The sequence below is a fragment of the Leptosomus discolor genome, chromosome 9 (assembly GCF_034619465.1).
Source record: "Leptosomus discolor isolate bLepDis1 chromosome 9, bLepDis1.hap2, whole genome shotgun sequence".
Classification (NCBI taxonomy): domain Eukaryota; kingdom Metazoa; phylum Chordata; class Aves; order Leptosomiformes; family Leptosomidae; genus Leptosomus; species Leptosomus discolor.
In genome coordinates this window covers 32,293,239-32,319,702 of record NC_141399.1, presented here as the reverse complement: position 1 = coordinate 32,319,702, position 26,464 = coordinate 32,293,239, and the positions used below count along the sequence as shown (strand labels likewise).

The window sequence follows — 26,464 nt, the reverse complement described above, 5'->3', positions numbered from 1 at the left end:
TCACAACCTATGGCATTGATCATCTCTGGAAAACTACACATTTGTAGTGTTTCAGTCCTGCTGCTTGCTGGTCTTCCTGGTCTGTTGCCTCCTTTTTCTGTCATTGCAAGTCTCATTAATAACTAATTTATGTTTACTTTCTTTGTGTTTTCAAAGACCACGAGGGGAAGACCAAAATGGTACATGATACACGGAAGACAAACAGTAATACATCAGAGAATGATGGCTGTTGTCTAATAAGTGTCAGTTGATCTACCCCAGTTATTGGGGGGGACCTCACGATTTTGGTTGTGTTAGTATGGAATCATCTCAATTACTGTTTGTTTTTCAGAGAGTTACATTAATATGCTAGAAATGTTTCACTGTCACAGTGTATTGAAACTCTACTGGGATGACCTTAGTTAGACTGATCATTAGTCAGAATGAGTGTAATGCGGAAAGCTGCAATATGCCTTCCCTGTGAGAGCTTGTGGTGTGGCAGTTGCTGTTCCAAACAAGTCTCTGTCCTCTAACGTCTCTGGTTAAAACTGTCAGTTAATTCTAACGTAAAGGTTGCAATAGCCTATATTCTTGTCACTGACATGTAGCGAAAGTATTTGTGCCCACATATGATTAGGTTCAAAGGCATGTTTGTTATAGATTACATACAGCTAATGAGATTTATTTGATACTGTCCATCACAAGGCCACAATTTCAAGCATTTATTTATGGAAGACTGATTTATCAACATTATATAAATAAGGATAAAAGTTGCTCTTTGTATTTATCAGCTGTCAAAGCTGTGATTACCAGTCAGCTTCGTGGGACACCGCTTACTGGTTATAGAAATTAATGGAATCTATTAAGACAGATACTTTCCCAATTATTTTTAATATGGTCAGTTTTCCCTGTGAAGTTATGCTTTGGATCTGATGCCTATGAAAGCATCCCTTTGAGTTCTGGCTTAATAAAACAATAAATAGCAGCTAATTACCAATATTTTTTTTAAACTTCCAATCAGTAGGAGAATAGAATTCTTTTTACTAAACATTAAATCAAATTAAGTACTATGTCAATGGAAAAGAAACATTGTGTATTTCACTGTATAGGTCAGAGCATATAACCAGGATATACCACATCACACTTAAAAAAATACAGTAGATCTGGGAGATTGCAAACAAACAGGGTTTTGGGATTTAAGTATGTACAAACGAAACAATTTTTCATGTATGTTTGTTTAAAACCTTTAAGGTAGAGAGATATTTCAGAAAGGGAGAGGATACTGGGATATGCATTTGGAAACGTCTGTTTTACTTAGTGTTTAGTATTTAGTCAGGAGGTTTATATGCCAAATATAAAAAGAGGAAAAGAAATCAATTTAGCACTTCGTTTTTGCAAAAATTTTAGTCTATTTCGTTAAACAGCAATATCTATTAATCTGACTGTGTAAAGGCTTATGGATCTTGGGATTTTTTTTAGCTTCATTATTTCTAAAATTCGTTTCGAAAATGTGATTCCCATAAATGACTTTATTGGAAAAGATGTGCCTTTTACAAGCCTAATCAAGGGGAACAAGAGCTGAACTAATAAATGAAAAGACTTTTGTTTGCTAGACTTGTCATAGTAATAACAGAAAATGAGTTTATTAAAATCTTGATAAAATATGATAGTTTTTCTGACATTTTGTTTTACTTTGAAATTATTTTTTTGTCTGTGTGTTGGTGCTGTTCTTTTGCTTTTGAAGATTGTGTGGATAACAGGCGTACCAGTTAGTTATAATTACTTTCCAGATTCTGTCTTGTCTCGCAGTTCTGAGATGATCATGACCTGATAACAGAGGAAAAAATGTAACTGGGACATGTGACTGTTTAAATTAGAAATACTATTATAGGCAGCATTTTATTTTATAGGCAAATGTCTTCTCTGACCCATATAACTTACTATATTACTTCTAAAATGCGTCGACTGATCTTTTGAGTCATTAGTTGAGTACTACTATATAGGCAGCAAAGACCTGTAACGTCTCAGTGCCCAGCAAAACCCACCAAGGATACCAACCCCAACATCTCTTTGGAGCAAAGACCAGCATGTTCGTGTGTAACGTTGCAGATGTTGAAGCAGTGACAAAGGGAGAAATGGGGTGGACAATCCTGAGGCTTTCTTCCATATAAATATTCATGAAGGGAATGTGAGAAAAGAGTTCATGGAAAAGGCTACTGGCTTTTATTCCATCTTCTTACAGCACATCATTTGACACAGTTAAGTAGGCCTGTTGAGGATATTTTCAGTTTAATCATTGTTTGCCTGCTGTTGTTTGATTTCTAATGTTCGGAAGGAGTGCTTGCATGTATTTCTGTGACCATTTGTATGTGATGAATTGTTAATATTTGCATACTGGATTTTTAGCTGGGTAAATAGAAAGGGGTAAAATCAGTTCTGTTTGTTTGGTGGTTTGGTTTTTTTTTTTTTAATAAAGTATTTTTAAAATAAAGTATTTGTGACCCATACATCTACTTGATTTCAAGACATTGATAGAAAGCTGAAAAAACTGCAATACGGAGTGGTTGATTAAGTATGCTTTAAATGTACAACTTTGCTGCACAAGTTCCTCATGCAGGTTTTCAAATTGCACTTGAAAATAAGACTAGTTGCAACCATTTTAGGGCAATTTTAATAAAAGAAATAATATTTCATATAGTCATTAAATGTGGTGGTCAAATCTAATAACAATCACTTGTATTATAAAATAAAATCATAAGAATATAGATCTCCTGCTACTTTTTTGACAAAACTAATTTGAAAACTAGGTTACAATTTTATTTTTTTTTCTTCCCCCAGAGCATAATCTGTTGGGTTGATGTCATTTCCTTCAGCTTGATTACATTAATTAGGCAAAAAACATAGGAGATTGCAAGAGGTTCCATGTTTTTTTCCCGTCAGTTTTATTTTTTCATCTTGAGAGCTCAAACTTAAGATCCACTTTCTGATCAATTGCTTGCTTTCTTTGTAATAAAATTTTATTTTTACTTATTTATTTTCTTTTTAAAATGCTATACCAGGTATTTAGCTCTTCTGATTGCAGAAAGGGCAGAGTGACAGCAGGAGTGCTTAATTAATTTTACTTCATGAATTGATAACTGAGTGATTTGTAGGTAAACTGGAAAATGCCAGGTGGCATTGGGAATAAACATAAGATCACATAGCTGTGGACTTAATTGACAGGAGTTGTGGCTAGCCTCTGTTCATGCTCTTGCATTTATCTCTAGATATTTGGAGAAAAATGGTTTGCTATTTGTCAAAGTTTAAGACCAAATGATGGTGTGGAGACTATAAATGAATTTGAATACTAAACCGCTTTAATCTCTGTTTACATGAATTACATGACATATATGTTCTGCAGGAGAGATCATGTGGTGCAGGAGAGAACCTGTGGCTTCAGCTGTGCAAACTCTGGCATCTCTCAGAGTCTCTCCTCTGGGATCCATTGGATATTCTCTAGTTTCATTTGTCGTAGGTTTGGATAGGGAATATCTACTCAGTCAGGGGTCCATTTAGCTTGCGCTGTTATTTCCTGACTTGTTGCTGTTGTCAGGGATCTGCTTGTTCAGGGTGCTTCTGGGCACACTTATATTTCTTGATGATCGACAGGTTATTTGCACAGTTTGGCTGTCTGTTTCCTTGAGCATGGAAAACTTGCCAGAGTTCATTCTGCTGTCTAGAACAAGAGAAGAGGTCGGTCATAAGTCACCTGCTGAAACGTGATCGGTGGAAGTTCATGGGCTTATGCTAACAGCTGTGCTAACTAGGCCTAACTTGGTTGCACTGATGCACTGTTGCTTTTGAGTGTGGAAATTACGTGGTTAGACCAATAGAAAGACTCGGTGTTGGTGTATTGGTGAGGGAAGAGAGCAAATGCAAATTTGAGACTACATTATGTTTGGCTTTCCTCCCTCTCCTCCTTGCTTTGACTTTTATTTCCATTCTTGAGTGTCTCGAAGTAACACAGAAACAGAAAACTGTTGGTAGCTTCCCAATATCATCGATTTAGCTGGGCTTCAAGAATATAGAATTTACTGAATTTTTGTGCTACAAAATATCTTTAAATCTTTGAGTGGCATTCGTAGCTCCTTATTTCTTTTTAATACCAAGTTGTATCACATGGGTTATTTTTTGAGTGAACTTGTAAGTGTAATTAAAGCTATTCAAGCATACTCTTGTATGTATAGTTTACATCCCATGCAGCTGTATGCACACTTAATTTTTTTTTTTCTTCTATACTAGACATAGATCTTTTTTTCAGGTAAAGGGAATGATAAAACAGTTTCTTTTGTATATTTACTTTTGCTGCCAAATAGTAGTAAACGCAACTGGTAAGCCACTTGCCAGATGGAAATAAGATGAAATTACTCATTTATTTCCCATGACAATGTAAGGGTGATTGTTCACTCTGGGTACAGACTTGATAGAAATTGGAGATTAAGGGTCAGGCTGGCTAAAGTTCACCTAAATCTCTGTTTTCTCCACAATGTAATTTGATGTACTTCTTTTTATCTCCCTTTAATTTCATCCTTATCATATTCATGAGTGACAGTTTTTACTGTTAATTCTTTACTAAAATTATTCACTGCTTATTTAAAAAAATAGACAAGTTTAATATGAACTGGACACTTCAGCTCAGAGTAAAATGCTTTAGCATCTCCAGTACCATAGAATGAAATTGGATGTATTTCTAAAAATTTGTCATGATGACTTTTAATGCCATTCAGTAGCTAAATTAATGAGCAGGTGTAGAACAGTAATCTTCAAGAGCCATGTGTATTTACTTTTTTTTGCTACAAAAGTACTGATGGTAGAATTTTTTTCTTAATTATGTCTCTCAAGTATTTCAACATGTTTGTGTATGTTCTTTCCCAGGATTATCATTAGTCTTGTTTAATATATTTTAGGGTTATACAACATTTTGTTTAGTGTTGTCATTTTTTCTTGAGACCCTAAATGGGTTTCAAGCAGTGCACTTTCTGAGGGATTAAATTAGTTCCCAGCTGAAGGTATCACTAAAGGTACACACTTGAGCTGCACATGCGTTGCATAATGTAAGATAAACAGAAAACAATCCCTTGCAGCATGTTGCATCAGCTTTTTTTTCCTCCAACATTGGTAAACAAATCACTAACAAAATAGAATCTACTTAAAAAAAAAAGAAGGTAGGTTATGTAATGTTGATGTTTAGATCTGTGTTTTCTGGTCTTTGAAAAGATATCTGCGTATACTGAACCTATCTTTTCCCTTTTTGCTTTATGATAGTGACTCTCTCTCTCTTTTCCTCTCCTGTCTGCTTGAGGTAAATGGTAAAGAAAAGTAAAACCAACCAGAACGTTCTATAGGTGTAAGTGGTGTGAGGTCGTTAGGCATTAGTGGGTATTTTGTCATCTCAATGACTGTTAGTTATTGTTGGATTTTTTTCTTTTTGTTGAAATGCTTGCTTCTTTATAACTGCTTCCCAGCTGAATGGGGAAGTAGTTTTGAACAACCAGGAGTATCACTTTCTCCTCTTTGTCAAAACAAAAAGTCTACACGTGTATGAGTGCCTGTTTGTGTGTGTGCATATATATATATATATATTTGTGTGTATGTGTATTCCAGGTAAATCCAGATATTAATCTACATAAATTTATTTGAAAAGGGATTAACTTTCAAGAAGAAAAACAGAGATGTAGAGTAGGAGATTTAAAGATGCTTTGCATCAGCGCAACGGAAGTGCATTAGCATTGTCTGTTGTCACAGACATGGTGATCTGAAATACAAGAGGACAACCTGACAGGCCCTTTTGAGTCTGAACTCTGCTGGTACGCATGCTTCTTTCATGTGGTGACAAAATACTTTGGCTTCTGGACTTCCATACTGAGAAATTGCGAAGGAGATATTAGTCACTTTTGAAAAGAGTGGCTTGATAGAGTACCTGGACAGGCATAAGCACTTATTGGAGGATTCTGCCATCATTCCAGGGCTGTTAATGCAGTGGAGGACTGACATAAGCTTGAGTAGTGGGTAAGTTCTGGGAAATTAAATAGGTGAGCCATGAATTTGGAAGGTTGAGTTTGGATCAAGCCATATTTAAGGTGGGGAAAGAACTCATCAGGTATTCCAAAACAAGAGAGGCAGACTTAAGCAGTGCTTGGAAGTGAATGGCTCAGCAGGGACTTGGGTATAGGAGATGGACCCTGTTGAAAAAAGCTTCGAGCTTGTACAGCTGGCCTGTTTCTTTCAGTGTCCTATTGGTTAAACAGTTGTTGTGGTCAGATGTAAGTAAATTTCCTCTCCGTTACACCTTTTTTCCTAGAATACGACCGTCCTTATTATGGAAACCTGGGTATGACTGTCACTAGCTCTAGGTACTGTCTGTGAGACTTGTTGGTTTGAAAAAAGGCTGATTTTTCATGAAGATGTAAGCCAGCACAGTTATCAAACTGCTGTAATGAATAAGCACAGCACCAAGCTCCCAAGGTCTGTATGGAGTAATACAGGTGCTTTCGCTTCCAGATTGATTTTTTTCATTTTGCTTTTTTGAGCTACCTGTATAAACCCCTTTTTAAATCTCTTCCTCTGGTTCTGTGGCATCAAACTGAAAAGCGTGCCTCGTCTTTAAAGAGGCACTTGTGAGGGGAGTATTTGAAAAGGGTTGGGAGGTTGGTCAGGGATAGATATTGATTCTGAAATATTTCAAGTGGCTTTTTTTGTTGTGTTTTTTTTTTTAAGTTCTGTAATCAATGGTGCTGTCACAGTTAAGTCACTGCTAAAATGGACTGTGTGATCAGAGGGAGAGAGGCACTAGCAGAAGAGGGAAGAGCATGGCTTTTGATAGCTCTCTAATGCTTAATGTAATCTCAGGCATAGGTCAAACTGTCTTGAAGAAATTCTACTAATTTAGTGTCTCTTTCTGCCTATGAGTCTTAGGTTGGTAAGACTGGCGTTGATGCTATATTGTGTCTGGTGCAGTCACGTTAAGCATCTGTTTCTAGTATTCCTCCATGTTTTTTGTGAATTAGCATGAAGCTAACTTGAAGTCTTTGAAGTTTTGTACTTAAAAAGATAGGAACCTTTGGAAAGAACATCTCTGGTCTTTTGCAAATGGGAAAGTTTTAATCTAACAGAGGCATTAAATATTTATAAAATGGGTGATTTATAAGTGATGGTGTTAGAGCCCTTCAGACTTAAGCAGGTAAGACTAGCCATGGTTTGTCACAAAACTTTTGAACATTTGGTCTTTTATGGTCTAAATATGGTTACTAGTTTCATAATGACTAGAGCAGTGCCATCTGGAACAGGTGAGGAGGGATAATAATGAGAATTGGTTGTTTGCCCTGTATGGGCAGAGTTACTGTTGTGGATTGTGACCCAGCCCATCCTCTGTGTGTCTCTTTCTATAAAATATTGTAATACTTAAAAACTCAACCCCCAAAACCACTTCTCCTTTTTTGATACTGTAGTAGCTGAGCAACTTAATACATGTTTTGAGTTGAGCTTGTGTAACATCTTTGCCCTTGAACTCTTGCTCACAAAGGTATTTCTCACACTTGCTGTGTCTGAGATGTACATGAATTACCGCTGTTGGAAAAATACTACCTTTGTGTGGGGTGATATTTGGTTTGTTTATTTTTTTTTCTTTTATTTTTTTTTAAATTTATTTACTACTTATTATTTTTGTTACCTCTGCAGTTTCAGGGCTGAAACGATTACACCCTGAAATGTGTGTGTGTTATCTTAGCTGGTTACAGAACATCTTTGTCTTTAGGGTTGACGCTGCTGTGACAAGTATAGTACTCTGTGAGCAGATTGTGGGGGTGTGTGTTGTTCAACATTTTAAAGACCCGATCATGTATGGAAATCCAGGGGGTTTAATTGTTAAATAGGTGAAGTTTGAAATAGGTCACTCATCTTCTTGAATCATTTCTCCCACCTGTCTCAACAGGCACCAATCTAGGCTTTTCTACAGCTTCTGTTCATTTAACAGAACTCATAATGTTTATTCATGTCTCATGGGACAACTAATTTTTAACTCTTGGGGGTATCTTTTGTTTGTGTTGTTGAGCACCTGGTTTTATTTCCTTGTTTAATTGAGAACAATTGTTGTTAAGAGTGTGATTACTTCATCGAATGTCACTTCATGGTTTTAAATGCTAGTTCATTATAGTTAAAGGGTCAGTGCTGGTGGGAATGTTGAGAATTATCTGTGTGTTACCAAGTTGATGTGTAGCTCTGTCCTTTTACAAATATAAATCAAGCTGGTCATATTATATATTTCAGTTTGCAGAGGAATGGCAGGGCAAGGGAAGAGCGAGTATTGCGTTGTTGTTGAATCATCTTTTCTGTTTAGCATTTTCTGATTTATGCATTTTAGAGGTAGCTGGGCATGAGGGAACTATCTTGTACTAGCTTAGTTAATGCTGCTATGAGAAAGCCCAAGGTAAACTGATTGTTCAAGTGGTATAAACCCGGTAGAATTATTTTATGCTGGATACCACACTGTACACACTAGTGGTAATGTGTATAAGGAGAAAAATAACTGGCTTATTCTATTTTTTTAAGAGGTTGAAACTGAGGATTTTGGTTTTAGTTCTTCACACTAAAAATTCACATGTTTCCTTAAGAGATACCTGTACTGAAACCCATGCTGACGAGATTAGTGCAGCAAAAAACAGTGCTTGTTGAAGACAGACATATGTAGTCTGCTTAAAACTTCCTCTTAATTTGACTTTCGAGTTTTTCAGTTACTTTTGAATGACTTAAAATGTTCATTAATTAATGTTAAGCATGTTAAGTTTTTATTCCTTCAGTGCAAGATATGTTATGTGATATTTAAAAGGAAATAAATCTTTGGTAATGGGTTTACTTAATATGTAAGAAAATTCAGTGAAAATTAGGTATGTTAAATGATGCAAAAAATCAGCATGTATTTTAAATATTTCAATACCATGTTACTTTCTGTATCATTTTAAGTACTGAATGTAAGACTAGTATCCTTGCTAATTAAAAATATATCAGGTTAAAGTATATGGTAATGTCTCATTTGGTTTCACTGTTTACCAGTCACAACATAAATAATTAGAAAAAAACCTACCTTTGTATAGTGTGATAAATATCAGATGATTTATCTTACTGTTTTTGGATTAAGAGCTTCAAATGGTATTTGAGTCATTGGTATTTCAACAGAGGGCACTCACGTGCTTTGAGGTAACATCAAATCACTGTGTTTTTTTTTTTTTAAAAATGCTTGGGAGAAACTGGAGCTGAAAATAAGTTTTGTGGGTTTAAAATACATAAACATAATTCAATACTGCTTGACAAAACTGATCATTGTTATATTAACATTTTGATTTCATGTTCCTCCTAATTTTGTAAATTTGCTTGGTTTTTTGGATACATTCGTTTTGCCTTGAACTGATTCTAATAGATGCATTGTTATGGCTTTCTAGCTGAGGTGCTATTGGTCTGTTAAGACTGAACAGTTATAATAATGAATCAGAATTTAATAAATGCATTCTTTCCAGCTAAAAAGGCAGTAGAAGAATCAGAAGAAAAGAAAATCATTCAGTCAAAGAAAAAGGTTAAAGAATTAAGAATTTTGGATGGAAAAACTGCACAAAATTTATGTAAGTGATGTGAAATGCATTAGGTGGATATCTAATTAGCATGCACACACACGACTGTTCTTAAAAGTTCTTTTTTGTTTACATGTGCAATATTCTTTTTCTAAAAATTGGCTAAAGTGAACATGAGTCCTAAGTTCAGAAGTGTTTTATATACATGTGACTTGAATTCACTGTGCAACTTGGGAAAACTTAAAGTAACATGGAAAAATGTTGTAGACTTAAATGTTAATGAACTTTTTTTTTTTTTTTAACAAAAAGTTGATTCTTTCATTAATTGCTTTGGACTGGAAGTAGAATTAAATGATAATCACTGGTTCAGGAAGGGCACAGTGTTGCTATGTTTTGTGGGTTGGGGTTGAGAGTCTGTTCCTAATGGCTCTTTCTGATTAGAGTAATGGAGATATAGTTAGATAGGGGTTGGGCTTTTAAAGAGAAAATATTATTAAATAGGATGTTAGGTGCAAACACTGTCACAATAAATTGTAAGGAAAACCGCTCTACTTGGGTTTTTTGTGCGTTTTTTTTTTTTAACATGGTGCTTCTCTCCTTAATTATGGAGGTTGATCAGTCATTAAGAGTAGTAGATTCTTTTATTTGAATTAGAAATACCATAAAATGTCACTAGTCCAACTATGCCTGTGGCAAATGAAGCGTGTAAAACCAAATCTGTGCATTGTTTATTACCACATCCATGAGCATGTTTTCTTGAGCAGAAAATGAACTATGGCACAAGTGATATATAACTATAAATTATGAAAACATGGATGCAGGAAAATCAGCTGCAGTAGTTCATTTGAATGTACAGCACTGCATTAAAATAGCATGCTAATCCACCTGTGTAAGGAATACTTTATAGTTTAATGAATAGGGCTATGTTGAGATGTTACAACATCTGAGATCAAATCACTTTGAGAACTGTTTTGAAGGGTATACAATATACATTGTCTTTTGTATAAGCTTAGTTACCCTAAAAAGTGGTCGAGTTAGGGTATGGTTTTTTTTTGTCTTTTCCCAGCTCTGTTTAAGTAGTACTGCAGATGTTGCCAGTCATAAAAACAGGAATTTGAGAGAGATAATACTGCTAGGGAGCAACTGAGGTTGATTAAACTGTTAAAAGTGTTGTCATAGTTTCATTTCTTAGAAATTAAGTTAATTGTAGGTTGAACTGTAACAGTGTGCCTCATCTACCATTTGTTTTATATAGGAAACTTCTTAATAGTGAGTCATCTTAATTTGGATCAGGATATGACTTGTCAGTATTTAGAAATTAAGTTTGCTACCTATCATGCTTTTTGACCTTTTTGATTCTAATTATTTATTACTGAATTTCAGCAATATTTTTGGGTTCTTTCCGTTTGCCTTATGAAGAAATAAAAAATATAATTTTAGAGGTTGATGAAGAGAAGCTGAGTGAATCCTTGATCCAGGTATGTGGAAATATCTCTGGTTTTGTTCATAGCTTGTTTTACACATAAAAATGCTGTAAAAGTGTAAGAATTCAAGAGTAAGAATAGTGTAGAGTTTCTCGAATATCAGCTACAAGTGTATCAGTTGTGTTTTTGTTTATTTTTCTTCTGCTGTTGAATATGGTCACATATAGCGGTAAAACTGTCTTTAAAAAGACACTGTTAACAAAAGTGTTTTTGAACCTCTTACTTTATGAAGTTTCCCTTTCCAAAAGGAAATCTCTGATAATAGTTTTCAGTTTTGAAGACAAGTATTTACCAGATTTACGCTGGTAGATAATGCAGTTTCATCAGGCTTCTTGTGGCAAAAACTCTGCTTGTCATTAGTGATAGATGAAACTCACCTAAATGTTTCAGGATACTGCTACAACCCAAAAACCGTCTGTAAATCAAACCTGCTCACAAGCTGGTTTGGTCTTACTTTGAGCCCCAAATCTGTCAGCTGGAGAGAAGAAAGTGTGGAATACAGCTTTGTTACATCCCTCTCTGATTTCCTCACAGTAGGAGGAGAGCAAGTGTGTATGCTGTTCCTCATGATCTCTGAGGAGTGACAGAGTGCAACAGAACACATGTAAACCTAAAGTGATATAGAGTTGTAGCACAGCAATGATACTGGTGTTGAATTGGTTTGTATAAATGTCATACACAGATTCAGGTTCTAGCTAACACACTCGGCCTCAATTTATCCTTTCGTCCTTCCCTGTCCCATTCTCCCCAAGGCTTTCTAAATTAATTTCTTCTTCCTTTCTTGGACCTGAAAAATGGTTATTCCAGTTACACTGGGCTGACTGAGTTGCCTGGTCTTTTCGCAGTTAGTTATGTAATTCATAACCCCGAATTCTAACACAAATGGTTTTTAATAAAATTACTATGTTGCAAAATGTACAGTGTAAAACGAATTAAATTTATCAATTAAATTTGCTTCTCCTTTGTCTGCAGCTTTTCTGGTGTCAGCAAGGCACTCCTATATATCTGGAGCTTTGTTTTCTTGAGGCTCTAAAGGAAGGGCTGCTGTTTTCTCATAGACCTCAAACTATTGGACTCAACAGCACTACATACTGTTTTATTTTCTTACAGTGTCATGTTCTGAGACTTATATTACCTAAACTAATGTATTTGGAAAAACATATTTGGTATCCAAAATTTTCATTCATACTTCATTTGGAAAATGCCTGATTTTTTTAATTGCTAATGCATAATGTTATTCGAAGTTCCAATTTGATGGGAAACTATTTCCAGTCTGACTTTATTTGATATCTTTCACTACATTGTCCTTCTTCAGGCCATGTTGACATGACATTGATTAGCATTTCTAATATATACATTGCTAAAAATACTATCTTTGACTGCTGAGTATGTCTTCTTACAAAAAGTTTTGGACGTGGTATGTAGTATTTGGAATAAGTAAGAAGTCCTGAGTTTGTATTTATTGATCAAGGATATCAGATCATTTGATTGAGAAGCCTACAGGATTAATAAAACTAAAAATGAGCAGGAAGGAAAAAAAAACTCCACCCTGAATACCTCAAATACAGAAGAGTTTCATATTGGTATAGTTATCTCTACAACAAATACAGAGGTATCTTGAGACTTAGATTAATAGAAATATGATGTAATGTGTTATGCTTAAGTAGGTGGTCATGGTCTTACATGTTGATTGTGAATTTCTGGAAGCTAATGTTGTAATGGTTGCTTCTCAGTTGGAAATGAGTGAGGAGAAGTGATAGTGAGTCTGTGCTCAACAGGACAAGTATAGGTACCACTGTGGTGTAGCTGCATGTGGAGCAGCGAAGCCCTCGCCCAGTCCCAACCACTTGCCCTGCCCCACTTGTTGGAGCAGAGAGGTGCAGTTTGCCCTCCACTGGTCTTCTCCAGAAATGGAGAAGGCCTTCAGGCTGCACAAGCACTGTTCAGTAGTAGCTAAAAAATTGGTGTGTTATCAACACTTTTGGTTGCAAGTCAAAACAGCACCGTATGGGCTGCTATGAAGAAAATTAACTTTGTCCCAGCCAGACTCAGTATACTATAAAAAAGGCAGATGTGATTGCAAGGTGTATCATGTCAAGTATTTCCAGCAGAGAGGGTAATTATTATGCTTTTGAATAATGCACTTCTAAGACCTTATCTAAAATACTTAGTACATTTCTCAAAAACGAATTTAAAATGAAGAAGCTGAATTTAAAAACCACTTAAGATGATTGAGGGATGGAGAAACAGTCTACATAAGGAAGCTAGGAAAAGATTGGCTTGATTAGCTTAGCAATATAAATAGCTGAGAGGGGATATGACTACATTATACGTATATGGGGAGAAGAGCAATGTGCATAAGCACTGGGGAGAAAAATGAAGTTGCATGAGTAAAAGGCAATGTTAACACCAGAATAAATCTGTATGAATTCATCATGAATGAAACTACCTAGAAATTCAGCTGCCTATAATCTTCAAAATCCTGAGGCTTTGGAGATTGGTCCATTTCTGAAGGGAATGGTGTGGCAGAGTTGTTTCTAATAGCAGGGAGATTTAGCTAGTACCTCAATACCTTTATAAGAATACTTTTAGGAACATAGAAAGAATCTCTTCTGGGTTAAGTGGCCTGTATCATCTATTTCATGTTTAGTCTGTCCTGGTTTATTTTTATTCTAGTATTCTGACTGAGTTAACTTATTTACCAGTTTAACAGTTGTCAGTACTACCGATGGGAAAAATTTTACAAAGCAAACCTTGCTTTCTTTCATGCTTAGCAAAACTTGTACTTTATAAAAATGCACGTGTAGAAACTGCTTTGTTGTAAGTATCAAAGCGGTGAAAGCTAACTGAGCATATAGAAAAGTGCGTTTTCAGTTATGCTTCTCAAGTCCTCGCTGCTTGCTGTTTTTCAAACTTACGTTGTAATGCTTACTGAAATTAATTGGAATAATCAGTTTGAATACCTGGTGGACTGTATACTGTTTTAACTCTTCCTTCAGAAAAACACTTCAGGAAAAAATATTCTCAATTCCCAGTCTGTCTTTGAGAGAATAAATTCTTGTAAACATACAGTTGTCAAACGCCATGTTTAGCCTTAGATTTCAATTTCTTTTTCTGTTTATGTAAACCATTTTTTTTTACCCTTTTTTGATTTGAACCCACATCATCAAGAATACGTTATGAAACTGTTTCGACAAGGTTTTGAGTATGTCATCACTGAATGCTTTAGCTTCATTTTCAGTTATTCAATACAATTAATGAAAGTGAACATGAAAATTTTTTTTTTTTAAAAAAGTATATATATATAGGGAGCTGCAATGCTAGTATAGCCAAACTCTCCTTCTTAGAAACTGAAGGTAAGATGAATTGATGTGTTAGCTCTAGACTGTAAAGGGGTGTGGATGAGGAAGAAGAAATGATAAAGCATGCTAACAGATTTTGGTTACATAGTTAGGAAAAAAAAAAGTAGTTTTAGGACTAGTACAATGCATTTCTGCATTGATGGAAAAAATAAATGTTTTGCACTAAGTTTATTAATGTGTAGGTGAAATACACATTTCTGACAAATACTGTGAAATCTTTGATGATAGCATTTGGTAAATAGCTTACCAAATGAAAATAGGCTAAGAAAAATTAAGTTCAGTTAGTCAATGTCTTTGATATTTACCAGCATGAGGCAGTCAATCGAATGAGCAAGAATGTTTTACAGATCCTTATTTTTTTTTGAAGTAGAAATTTGTGGGACGTGTATGGGTTAATAGGAAAGGAAGCACGCTTAGGGTTAAGCATGGAGGCTATAGCTTGATTGTATGACATCGAGGTGAATCTGATTCTTACCTTTGTCAAGTATATTGAACTCTGCTTGCGAAGACATGCAGTAGCTCCAAAGTGTAAAAATTTTCTGTAACAGGGATGTTTTGTATGAGACTGCTTGTCATCTTTACTTTTCCTTATTAAGATGGGTAAATGTTTGATTCTTTCATCTTGGAGAATTAAGTTAGGTATCACTTGCAAATTTGACAGATTAGACTGATGTCTTTCTGGAAGTTGTAGCTTAATGCCTACTTCATCAAGCCTGGCAGAGCGATCAGTAATCAAATTATCCTAATGAGTAAGGATATTGCAAGAGTGATGGCAAGATTGGTGTTCTAAAAATAAGACATCTGTACCTCTAATGGTACAGGTTTTCTCCAATTAAGATTTTTTTTTTTTGTATTTGGAAAAAATACACTTCTATAGTGCTGGTTGCTTTTCTGATTGTAAAAGGCGCATAACTTTTTTTCATATCAGAGTCTTTTTGTGACATAAACCTAAACAGTCATTATCGGTTCTCTGATAGTGTCAGTGTGCACGTCCTTTCTCTTTTAATCATATCTTATGGGAACGCATGGCAACACAGCTTTTCTGGTGCGAAGGGAGGAGAACTTGTGTGCTAATAACCTAACCAAGTTAAAGGCAGATGTTCTGAAATATTTTACTTCTATGGCTAGAAGAAAGTATCAAAAGATTTAATATTTTTAACTGTAACACATTACCTTATCTTCACTAAAATCTGCGTTGTAATTAAAATCCTATAGAATTGCAATTCTGTAGACATTTATTGGAAGTAAACCTCTAATCCTGATGGTGGTCCTACCATTTACTTATGCAAGTTTCGGAGTCTGGCTTCATAAAGTAGGAGCTTCTTGTGGAAGAACGTGGAGTTAGCCATTATCTCTTGAATACCTCTGTGTTTGTGTAGAATGGTACAGGAATCATTACTCTGTGGAGTTGGGTGGATCTCACGTTGATTTTTTCAAAAGTTATTAATAACAAAATTGCACTACTTCTTTGCCCCCTATATGCATGTTAAATGTCTGTAAATTAACCAGCATACAGACAGTCAGTCTTTTTGATTTCTTCAGTGGCTAGTGCTTGCCCATGCCTTGGCACCCTTTGAAATTCCACAAAAATCACACTTGCCTCCAAACTGCTACAGTGTTTTGGATCCCATATCCAGTATCCAAAATACTACTCTTTTTTTTTTTTTTTTCTCAATTTTTCCTGTGAGAAGTCTTTAATATGAACAAAGGTGATTAGTGGAGATTGGAAATGAAGTAAAGGGCGCCTTCTGTGTGTGAATAGCCGTAGTGTAATTGTATCAGCTAAAAATATTTTAATACTTTGGTTTTTTGATCTTAATATTTATGAACATTTTTGAATAAAAAAAGCCTATTGACTCTTGCTTGCTTGAATGTAGATGTATACTTTTTTCCTTGGAGAATTACATAATTTTTTTTCAACTAATGTATATATCAAAATCGAATGCAATTTAAACTTTTACTGAGTATATCTTAAAGTATTCTTCAGCCTTAATATAAATATTTTGTACATTTAGCATATCTCTATTTTGAAATCTTATAATAAATCATAAAATTTTCTTTGGGGATATGGATGAGATTTCAAGCAAGTTCTCCTTTTTGCTGAGTTCCAATATATGTGCAGATGATCTGTACAATTTTGAGGTGTTGTACAATTTTTTTTTTGTGTAAGATGTTTTTAAGTGACTTTTGTGCACAGCTCTTTTGAATGCATATAGATTTTTAATTTATTTTAGGTAGTTATGTCTGTCTTTACACAGACCCGTTGTTTCTTGACTGAAACTTAATGAGCAAGGTGCAATCTTGAGAGAAAAAAAAAAAGATAGATTATAATTCTTCAGGGTGTGATAGCATCGAGGAGGTCTGTCGAACTTTTTAATAATGAGAAAGCATTCTTCAAATTAGAGACTGTAACAGGGGTGCTGATATCGGTATTAAATAATTACTGGTTTGATGTGATGTTTATATAGTGTTAAAGATGCATAAATAAATAAGCTTTCCGTAATTTCCTCATACATTTCCATGTTGCGATATTTTAAGCGTGTTATTTTAAGATCTCAGTTGGTTTGATATAACAAACTTAATGTAATGCCTTGTTTGTTTTAGAATCTAGTGAAGAATCTTCCTGAGCAGAAAGAACTTAATGCCTTAGCTGAATTAAAGGATGAATATAATGATCTTGCTGAGCCGGAACAATTTGGAGTTGTGGTATGTATTAGTGCAATAATTAACTAGAGATTTCTATTTTGTCAAATAGATTAAAAAAAAGAATTGGATTTAAATTATTTTGGCTAGTGGTTTTGCAAGACCTGCAGTAGAAAAAAGTTACCATCTGTTTATTGGTGAGTAATAATATAAAAATCTCTGTAAGTACATATTAGGTGTTTTTCTGGAATGGATTATGGTGTTCTGCACCTAAGGAGGAATAACCACACGCACCTGTACAAGTTGGGGGTTGACCTGCTGGAGAGCAGTTCTGTGGAAGAAGACGTGGGATTCCTGGTAGACAGCAAGTTGATCATGAGCCAGCAATGTGCCCTTGTGGCCAAGAAGGCCAATGGTATCCTGGAGTGTCTCAAGAAGAGTGTGGCCATCAGGTTGAGGGAGGTCATCCTCTCCCTCTACTCTGCCCTGGTGAGGCCACATCTGGAGTACTGTATCCAGTTTTGGGTCCCCCAGGTCAAGAGAGATGGGGAACTACTGGAGAGAGTCCAGCAGAGGGCTGTGAAGATGATGAGGGGACTGGGGCATCTTTCTTTTGAGGAAAGGCTGAGAGACCTGGGGCTCTTTAGATTGGAGACGAGAAGACTGAGAGGGGACCGTATCAATACTTATAAATACCTAAAGGGCGGTTGTCAAGAGGATAGGGCCAGGCTCTTTTCAGTGGTGCCCATTGACAGGACAAGGGGCAACGGACACAAACTGGAGCGCAGGAAGTTCCACCTGAACATGAGGAAAAACTTCTTCACATTAAGGGTGACAAAGCCCTGGAACAGGCTGCCCAGGGAGGCTGTGGAGTCTCCTTCTCTGGAGATATTCAAAACCTGCCTAGACACAGTCCTGTGCAACCTGCTGTAGGTGAACCTGTTTTGGCAGCGGCTTTGGACAAGATGATCTCCAGAGGTCTCTTCCAACCTCTACCACTCAGTGTAGCAGTCAAGAGCACCTATAAAGAAAACAGGTCTTGTGGATTAACCCTGGTAGGCAGCTAAACACTGCACAGAGGCTTACTTACCCCTCCTGTCCTCAATGGGATGGGGGAAGAAGAAAGGATGAGTGAAAGTGAGAAAACTCATGGTTTGAGGAAAAAAAATAGTTTAAGAACTGAAGAAAGAGAGAAAACAAACACAAAGAAGTAAAACTAAGGCAATCACTCCCATGTGTAGACTGATGCAGAGCCAGTTCTGAGCAAACGATGACTAACCTGCCCAAGCCCCCCTCCTCCACGTTTCGTTACTCAGCATGATAGTATATGGCATGGGGTATCTCTTTGATTAGTTTGGGAAGTTCAGCTGGTTGTGTCCTGTCCCAACCCTTTACACACCCCCAGTCTATTTGCTGGGTTGTACAGAGTGAGAAGTGGAAAAGGCCTTGGCGCTGTGCAAACTGTTCACAGTAGCTAAAGTATTAGGGTGTTAACACCATTGTTTTGGTCACAAGCGTAAAATGGAGCACTACACAGGCTGCTCTGAAGAACAGCTCATCCCAGCCAGATCCAGTACAACAGAATTAGTCAAAGTTCATTCTGTTGCTGCCAAGGTTCCTGTGCTTTGCCTAGGCTCGCATAGGAGCATATGGTTTCTAGGAATTGGGATAACTCTTATCTCACCACTTATGCAGAGATATTGTGCTGGCTGTCTCACTTCTGCGCAGAAGGTATTGAGAGATTCATTCATCTCTGCAACTTCATTAATCACCTAGTCTGAAATTTTGGCACGCATAGGACAGGCAGGATCAAGTTTTGCATTTTGCACTGATTTGGTTATAGTTGATGGCCATTTCATTTCAGGCGTATGCTAATATGCTGCTGGAAATGAAAGACTGAAAATAAATTTTAGGTGTAATTATTATAGATATCAAAAGGCTGATCGAAGACAGTGGAAATTTATTTTGTAAAGTAAAGAAAACTTGCCAAAAAAAAAATCATTCTTTGCCACACATTTAGCTTCATGAGCATGAATTTGGTAAGTGAAAGAATGTAACTGATACTCTAGTTCAACTGTTTGTGTATGAGTTGGCTGCACAATGAGTATAAAGGTGCAAAACATAAATTTTCAGTCGTCAAATGTAAAGTACTGAGATACTAAAACCTGAAATACATGAGAACACTTGGAGATGTTTTTGTTCTTATGTTCAGAGGGTTGTTTACCTCCAATTCAGAAGACCAGAGGTTAGAGTGAATAGTACTTTTACTTTGTCTAAATGTAGTGGTAGAACAGAAACATGTATTGAAGTTGCCAATATACAAGTAGTGTGTATTAAGTATGTGTAGATAGTAAGTGTCCTTAGTACCCTTTTTACCAGAGTGTGAATTCATGTCAGTTTATATTTTACTGATAGATATCTGAAACCCACTTGAACTGACAGGAGTAGCCTTGGCTTTTTGCTTCTGTTGAATAGTTTGTTGTTTTGCTGGTTTTGTTTTTTTTTCTTTTTTCCATCAGATGTCTATCAGCCAAGTCTAGTATTTATATTTTTCCTCAGTCTTTTTATATAGTGGTATCATTTGTTTGTTTCTTGTGATCTTTCATTCTTGTTCTGCTTGCAGTTTCCCAGAAAATCATACAACTATAAATGAAAGTCTCTTGGGAAACTCTGTCATCTCTATCGATTGTCTTACATACCTGGGGATCATGTGTTTATCTGATTTATGATTACTACTGGACTGAGACTAAATGGTCCTTGTTTTTTCACTCGATTGTATTGAAAAAGTCCTAAAATTATCCTTATTTTTTAACAGTACTAATACAGTCGTGATCACCTTTTTGTTGGATCATTCTTGTGATGGGTTGATCCTGGCAGGATGCGAGGTGCCCACCAAAACCACCCTTGCTCAGCTGGACAGTGGAGAGAAAATAGAACAAAAGGCTCATGGGTCAAGATAAGGGCAGGAGGATCACTCATTGTTACTGTCACTATTACTGTCACAGGCAAAACAGACTTGATTTAGGGAAATTAGTTTAATTAATTACCAATCAAATCAGAGTAGGGTGATGTAGGGTATAAAACTAAATCTAGCAGCTTCTCACAGAAGCCACCCCTGTAGCCAGCCCCTCCCACTACCAAAACCTTGCCACGAAACCCAATACAGTTCTTTTGAGGAATAACGGAATACAAAAAAGTTGAGAAAGAATTTTGAAGTATTTAATGGAATGTTAATTAGAAAAAACTGCTTAATTAAACATCTCCAAATGGTGATGTTTGCCTTATGAAGGGACTGTTTCCTGAAGGTTGTTTGCTTAGTCAACTTTACCGTCTGGTTTAATAAAAAAATACTACATTTCCTTATGGATAGTGATTTTGTCTTATTTTTAGAGGCCTGGTTTTGTTTCCAGTTTTGATTTAATTGGACAATCCATTAAAATGGAAGAAATGCAGCTGAACTGAGGCCGTTTACTTGACTTGAGTCCTTTTTCACCATGTGTCAAATTAATTTCAGAGTTTTGCATTAATAGTAGTCTTAACCTTGATGTTAGGAAGAATGTGTTTAGGAATAGAAGACAGGAACACTATCTTAGTATTTAAAATGTATACCCTTATTTGTATGTAAATTTAGATATCTTAATTATTAAGATATGTTAATTGGATAATCACTGTGCCCATCACATTTAACAAAGGTTGGAATAAGTTGTTTAAAATCTGTGTGGAAAAAACCCATACTTAGGAAATGATTAACTTATTAGAAGAGAATGATTAATTTAATATTCAGCTGATATGTAAATAAAAATTAGAATTGCATTTTCATTTAGGTAAAATACTAAAATCAATTATATATTCATATTAGTTATTGGAACTGTTTTTGAAGTTATATCCTGGGATCAAAAAAGGCAACACAGCTTCGTATAAAGAAATGTCTGTGTTGATGTTGAAGTAGAGCAAGAAAAATAGATTAACTGAATCAGTTGTATAACGTTAAATAAGCAAGGCAGAATGTTCTCTGATTTTTAAATGTAAAAGTTGCGTTTAAGCATTCATTTTTAATGGCACGGGAACAACTGCAACTTCCATAAGGATACTGGCTTTCGATTTCAGTGCCAGTTGAACATTTTAAGTATTATAAAAGCATGTGTCATCTATCCTATGATGTGTGAGTACCAACCATTTCCTGTGAACTCAGAGGACAGGCTGAAAAAAAATCTTTTGCAGTGTTAGTGGTATTTAAATGGAGAAAACTTTACCATCAACTGTGAGATTTGAAGTTGAGTTAAGAATATTACCACTTTGAAAAAGATCACCCCACAATTATGTGGTGCAAATTTTGTTTAATAACTCTGTAGTGAACCAACAAAACAGGTGACTAGAACTGACCAAAGAACTTCCCTTTCTAGGGTGTGTGCTGGAAAAGTGGGAGGGGTTTTCTGCTGGTTTCTAGTGAATGCAAAAGTTCCTTCATCTGTGAAGAACTGGGTTATCGATAATTTCATTGTTAATACAAGAGGATAAGCTTCCCTGAGTAGTTGTAGACACTTGCAGATTCTGTGATCCTTTCTGGCTGTATAACCAGGATTAGCTATCCTGAAGAGTCGCTGCTGGGAGGTAGACAAAGTGGGAAGAATTGTAGTTTATTACATCTGCATTGGTTTAGAGTCGTTCAGTCACTTTAATTGATTTATTTACCACTTGTTTTGCCTCATTGTAATTTCTAGAGCTGGTGAAGAATTAATCTTTCTAGAACATTGCTAGGAAAAAAAAAAAAGACAACTTTAATATACTGTAGGTAAGAGACTGTTGTCTTAGTAAGTTGACAAATTTTTATTATAGGAATGTCAGCTTTTTTCCTTAGGTAGTGAGGCAAATTGAATTGTGCTTTTTGCCTTTCTCCAATAACCTTTGATCCTAGTTTTAATACAGGGCTTGAGTATTGAATGATGATAATAAAGAATGAAGAACTGAATAAAGAACTTGATGAGAGAGAGAATTCAGACCAGGACCTCTGTGAAAGCCCAGAAGGGGGGAAATAATGACATGTAGTCCAGTGCGCACAGTTAGCTGGAAAAGCCATTTTCTTGCTGCTTTAACTGTTCGTAGTGGAAGATAATGCTTGCAGTTCCATGAACCTATTTGAATGGTTTATTTCTTATAGACCTTTGACATTAATTTTGTAGAACTATAAACAATTTGACCTTTTTCTAAGTGTATATAATCTTTACACCTTACCTATTTTCGGAAGATTCCTCTAAGCTCAATATGTTTATCAGCCATTGAACATGTGTATTTAGAAATCTATTGATATGTAAAGAGCATAATGTATATAAAACCGTTTCGAATTCTAAGGAAACAACCCACTTGAAACAGCTCTTACAAAATTGTCAAGATACTTTTAAATTATTATACAGATCAGCAAATGAAATTAAAACTTACTTGCTGGTTTGGTCATCAAACTACTTTGCAAAGCAAATAAATAATCAGAGTTCCATGACACATCACAGTATTAAAGTAAGTACGTACAAATTGGTGAAGTCTCGTAAAGGATTATTCTTCACAAATGTTTAAACCACACTGTTCTGTTGGCTTATGTGTGTTTTGATGCGCTCAGTTTTCAGGATCTAAAGCTTTTGACAACTTTTTTCCTGTGCTATTTTGAGTCAAAACAGTAATTTGAGATCATTCTACAAAAGTTGAAGCAAATTATGAGATTAATTTTAATTTCCATCTACTGCAACTCATTGAAGGTAGATCCTTTCAAGGCAGATGTTTTCAGTATGATATTTCTGAAATACAGAATGATTAGAAGAATGATGTTTCAAGACTTTTCATGATGTTGGCTTATAGAGGCTTACAGAGAAATTTGTGGCAATGGAGATGTATAAAAAAAAAGATCACAAGTTATGCTGAAATGCCTCCCTTTTTCTCTGGTCATATGAATTGTTTGGGACCACCTGGAATGCCTTCATATTTATTCATTTTGGTGTGAATTCATTATTATTCAGACCACCCAAGTCTTTCTTGTGAAAGCTACTGCTGCTGTTTCTGGTAGCTGTCTAGTAGGTAACACTAGTAGAAAAATCATGGTTCCTCAAAGAGCCATGGTAAAGCTTTGGGCAACAGAGACAGGAGCACATAAATATCTTTGTTATGATAGTCAAGATCTGTAATTTATCACATAGAGCTTTTCTTGCACGGGGATGAAGTGCTTCAGGAACACCACTGATGGTGAGTGCATAGGGGGAGAAATCTTTCTGTACTCTGCTAATTAAAATTAGGAGTTAGATTTGGAAGGTAATTATTCTTGCATTTAAATGAAAAATTTTAAGTGGATCAAAAATTCTCGGTACATGTTTTTCTCTTAAATTTAAATATCTCTTGTAAGTTAGTCTGCTGCTAAGTAGAAGGAAATTTAACTAATCACTTATGAAAAACATGAAAGACATGGCCATGTTGGTAGCTAGTCTAATGAAATTGGTCTTGGGGATTTAAACTAATGAATCACTATTGCAGCTACTTTTCAGTATCTCTGTCATTTACCATGTTACAACGCTGTGATTTATAACCTCCCGTCTTTTTACCAGATCACGAAGGAATTATTTGTATACTGCCTTTTGCAAGGTGTCTGAAACATAAGGGTGATAGTATTTTCAGCAGTAGTTTTACAAAATTTGTTTAAAAGGGCAAGAAGACAAGAAGTTAAAAAGCAGGCAGTATGTTGCCTGCAAAGTATGATGTCGTGGTGTCAGTACTGATAGAGTATTCCAGAAATACATCCTTACTTTGATATCTCTAGGTATATTGCTTTTCATATAAAACTTACTGTCATCAATTTCAGACAAAACCTCTTTATTCACTTTCTGAATCTTAATTATTCTTTGGGATACACAGATTGAGGCTTTTTGATGGTGTGAACTTGAAAAGTCTTAGGATCAAATATATACCACAGTCTATCTTTAAATACTTTTGCGCTTATTTGGTAGTTATCAATACTGGTAGCTTTCATATTATTTATTTTATAACTTACTGTAAGTGTAGATAGATAACTGCACAAAAACCGGTTTGGGTTTCATTTTATTTAAAAACTGCAAGAATAAACACCTTGTTAAATGTAGCACTGATGTTGTATGGAAGTGTCACAATTAATAGATCACATCAGGAATATCTGATACATCTAATATACAAGTATTTGACTAGTGAATCCTGACCTCCTGTGTCTCAAACTCACTTAGGTATTCCTATGTGCTTCCACAAGGCTCCCTAAGAATTCATTGTGTCTCTCCCCTGTTGCTCTCCCCATGACCATGAGCAAGTTGAGAGCTGTGTGTCAGCTTGGTAAGAGTCTGAAAATGGAAAGTATAATTCTTTAGCTTAATCAGACTGAAGTGTAGCTGTTTGCGTTTATGCTGGTATCAGAACACACATTTGAGAGGCAGTTGTACCATTTTTGAAGGAAGAAAAACTGAGAAGCTTAGTTTTAGGAAATTGGTAAGAGATTTCAAGGGTAACTTCACTGGAGATGTAATGAAGAGTTTGCCAAATGTACCTTCAGGATGATCTTCAGTTCTTGTTAACTGGTAGAACTGGTTTACATTTCCTTTGCTGCAAGGAAGGGATTTGTCAGTGTGCGTTTATTACCGGTGAGTTTGGAATTGACAAGTTGAATAGTTTGGTAACACAAAGCACAGTCTTATTTTCGGAATGTTGCTTCACTGAATTTTTTCAGGCAAAGTGTGTGGTTTGGGGAAGAATACCTGTGGGCAGGTGCGGATTCCTGGAAATACAAGATAGGCAATGAAAACATATAGAAACTGATGTCTTGCTGGCTGCACAATATTGCTTTTTAATATAAGCTATTTTGCATAAATAAGCATTTCAGGTTTTGTTCTAATTTAATGTTTCTTATTTTGTAGATGAGTTCAGTGAAAATGTTGCGGTCACGTCTCAATGGGATCCTTTTCAGGCTTATGTTTGAAGAGCACGTGAACAATATCAAACCTGACATTATGGCAGTTACACTGGCTTGTGAGGAGCTGAAGAAGAGTGAAAGCTTTAGTAAGCTTTTGGAGTTAGTGCTGTTCCTTGGAAACTACATGAACTCTGGCTCCAGAAACGCACAGTCTCTTGGTTTTAACATCAGTTTTCTTTGCAAGGTAAGATGAAGCTATAAAACTTTTTAAGTGCAGATTCATAAAACTCATGACACTTGAGAGAGTGCCCTGAACAGCGAAAAACATTCAATCAGTGTAGTTTACTGACTGCACTTCTGTTTTAATAACAGGTAGACAAATACAGAGTAAGCATTTCTAGGATGGTCACCTGCTATAGCTGTCTTTCTCAGTGCACTGGCGATTTAAGGCAGTTTAATTGTAAGTCTGTTCTGAGACTTTCTGGAGTATTCAAGTAGAATGGCTTTTTCGATCTGAATAGAGCTCTGAATGTGTTAAATAGCTCTAGCTACTTGTCTTTCTTCCCATCTTCTACCCAGCTATCTCTCAAGCACTGTCACCAAAGTAAGTATTTGGGATTAAAGATGAACGTTGTTAACCGAAGTTTAACTTCAATTGTAGTGGCAAAATATGGGATGCAATGAGAACTTCATAATCTATAGCAGTCAGAATTTAATGCGCAGCGCTTGTTTGTTTATATGGTAAACTGCGTGTAAGACTTTGACCTGACCATGACCATCTTAGACCTTAGAAAGCAGATGGAACATTTGTAAACAGATTAAAAAGGAAAGTTAGCATAAATCTTGCAGCAGAATTTTTCAGTTATTTTTTTTTTGTCTGGCCTAATCAGAGGATACAGGTTTCAAGTCCTTTCTGTTGGGCACCATGAGGAAATCTGATGTGTACCTCAAGGACATTTAACCGTGGGGGAGAAAAATATTTCAAATACACAGGAAGTGTGACCTGACATATTTCAGTAGAGAAAGACTCTGCTTGGTGTAGTTTAATGCAAACATGTTGCTAACTTCCAATAAAATAAAAACCATCACCTGGCAAAAGCTTTCATTCTTGAGTAGCTTTTTTTAAAGAGAGGCCAAGTTGAAGGATTTTTTTCATAGGTCTGATGCTGCATTTTCTTGTCAGTAATAGTGGAATCTAAAGGGAAATTAATGTTTCAAGTAGAAAACTACTTGTTAATGAGGGGGAGGGGACATGATGACTGTGCATGGATGGCACTCTGGCATAGCATAGATTTGAGAAAGTATTCTTGCACTCCAGGTGATAGATTTATGCATTGCTGTCAATGCAAATCCCACAGATGTTGACACAGCTGATGTGGATTGACGAATGCTGAAAGTTGTTCTCTGCTCAGCTGAGTAATTGCTGAAGCATAGCTGTGTCTGCTTACATCTAAATTCCATTTAAAATAGAGACAAAAATCTATGGCT

General features: G+C 35.8%; 1 protein-coding gene across 1 annotated transcript in view; it reads left to right on the top strand.

Annotated features, from left to right (window-relative positions):
• Positions 1-26,464, top strand: part of DIAPH2 (diaphanous related formin 2) — a 248,566-nt gene that overhangs the window by 75,768 nt on the left and 146,334 nt on the right. The window contains exons 19-22 of the mRNA XM_086470539.1: positions 9,528-9,629; positions 10,962-11,056; positions 17,029-17,130; positions 24,981-25,220. Coding sequence (XP_086326665.1) covers positions 9,528-9,629; positions 10,962-11,056; positions 17,029-17,130; positions 24,981-25,220 — 539 coding nt within the window. The remainder of the gene's footprint in view (positions 1-9,527; positions 9,630-10,961; positions 11,057-17,028; positions 17,131-24,980; positions 25,221-26,464) is intronic.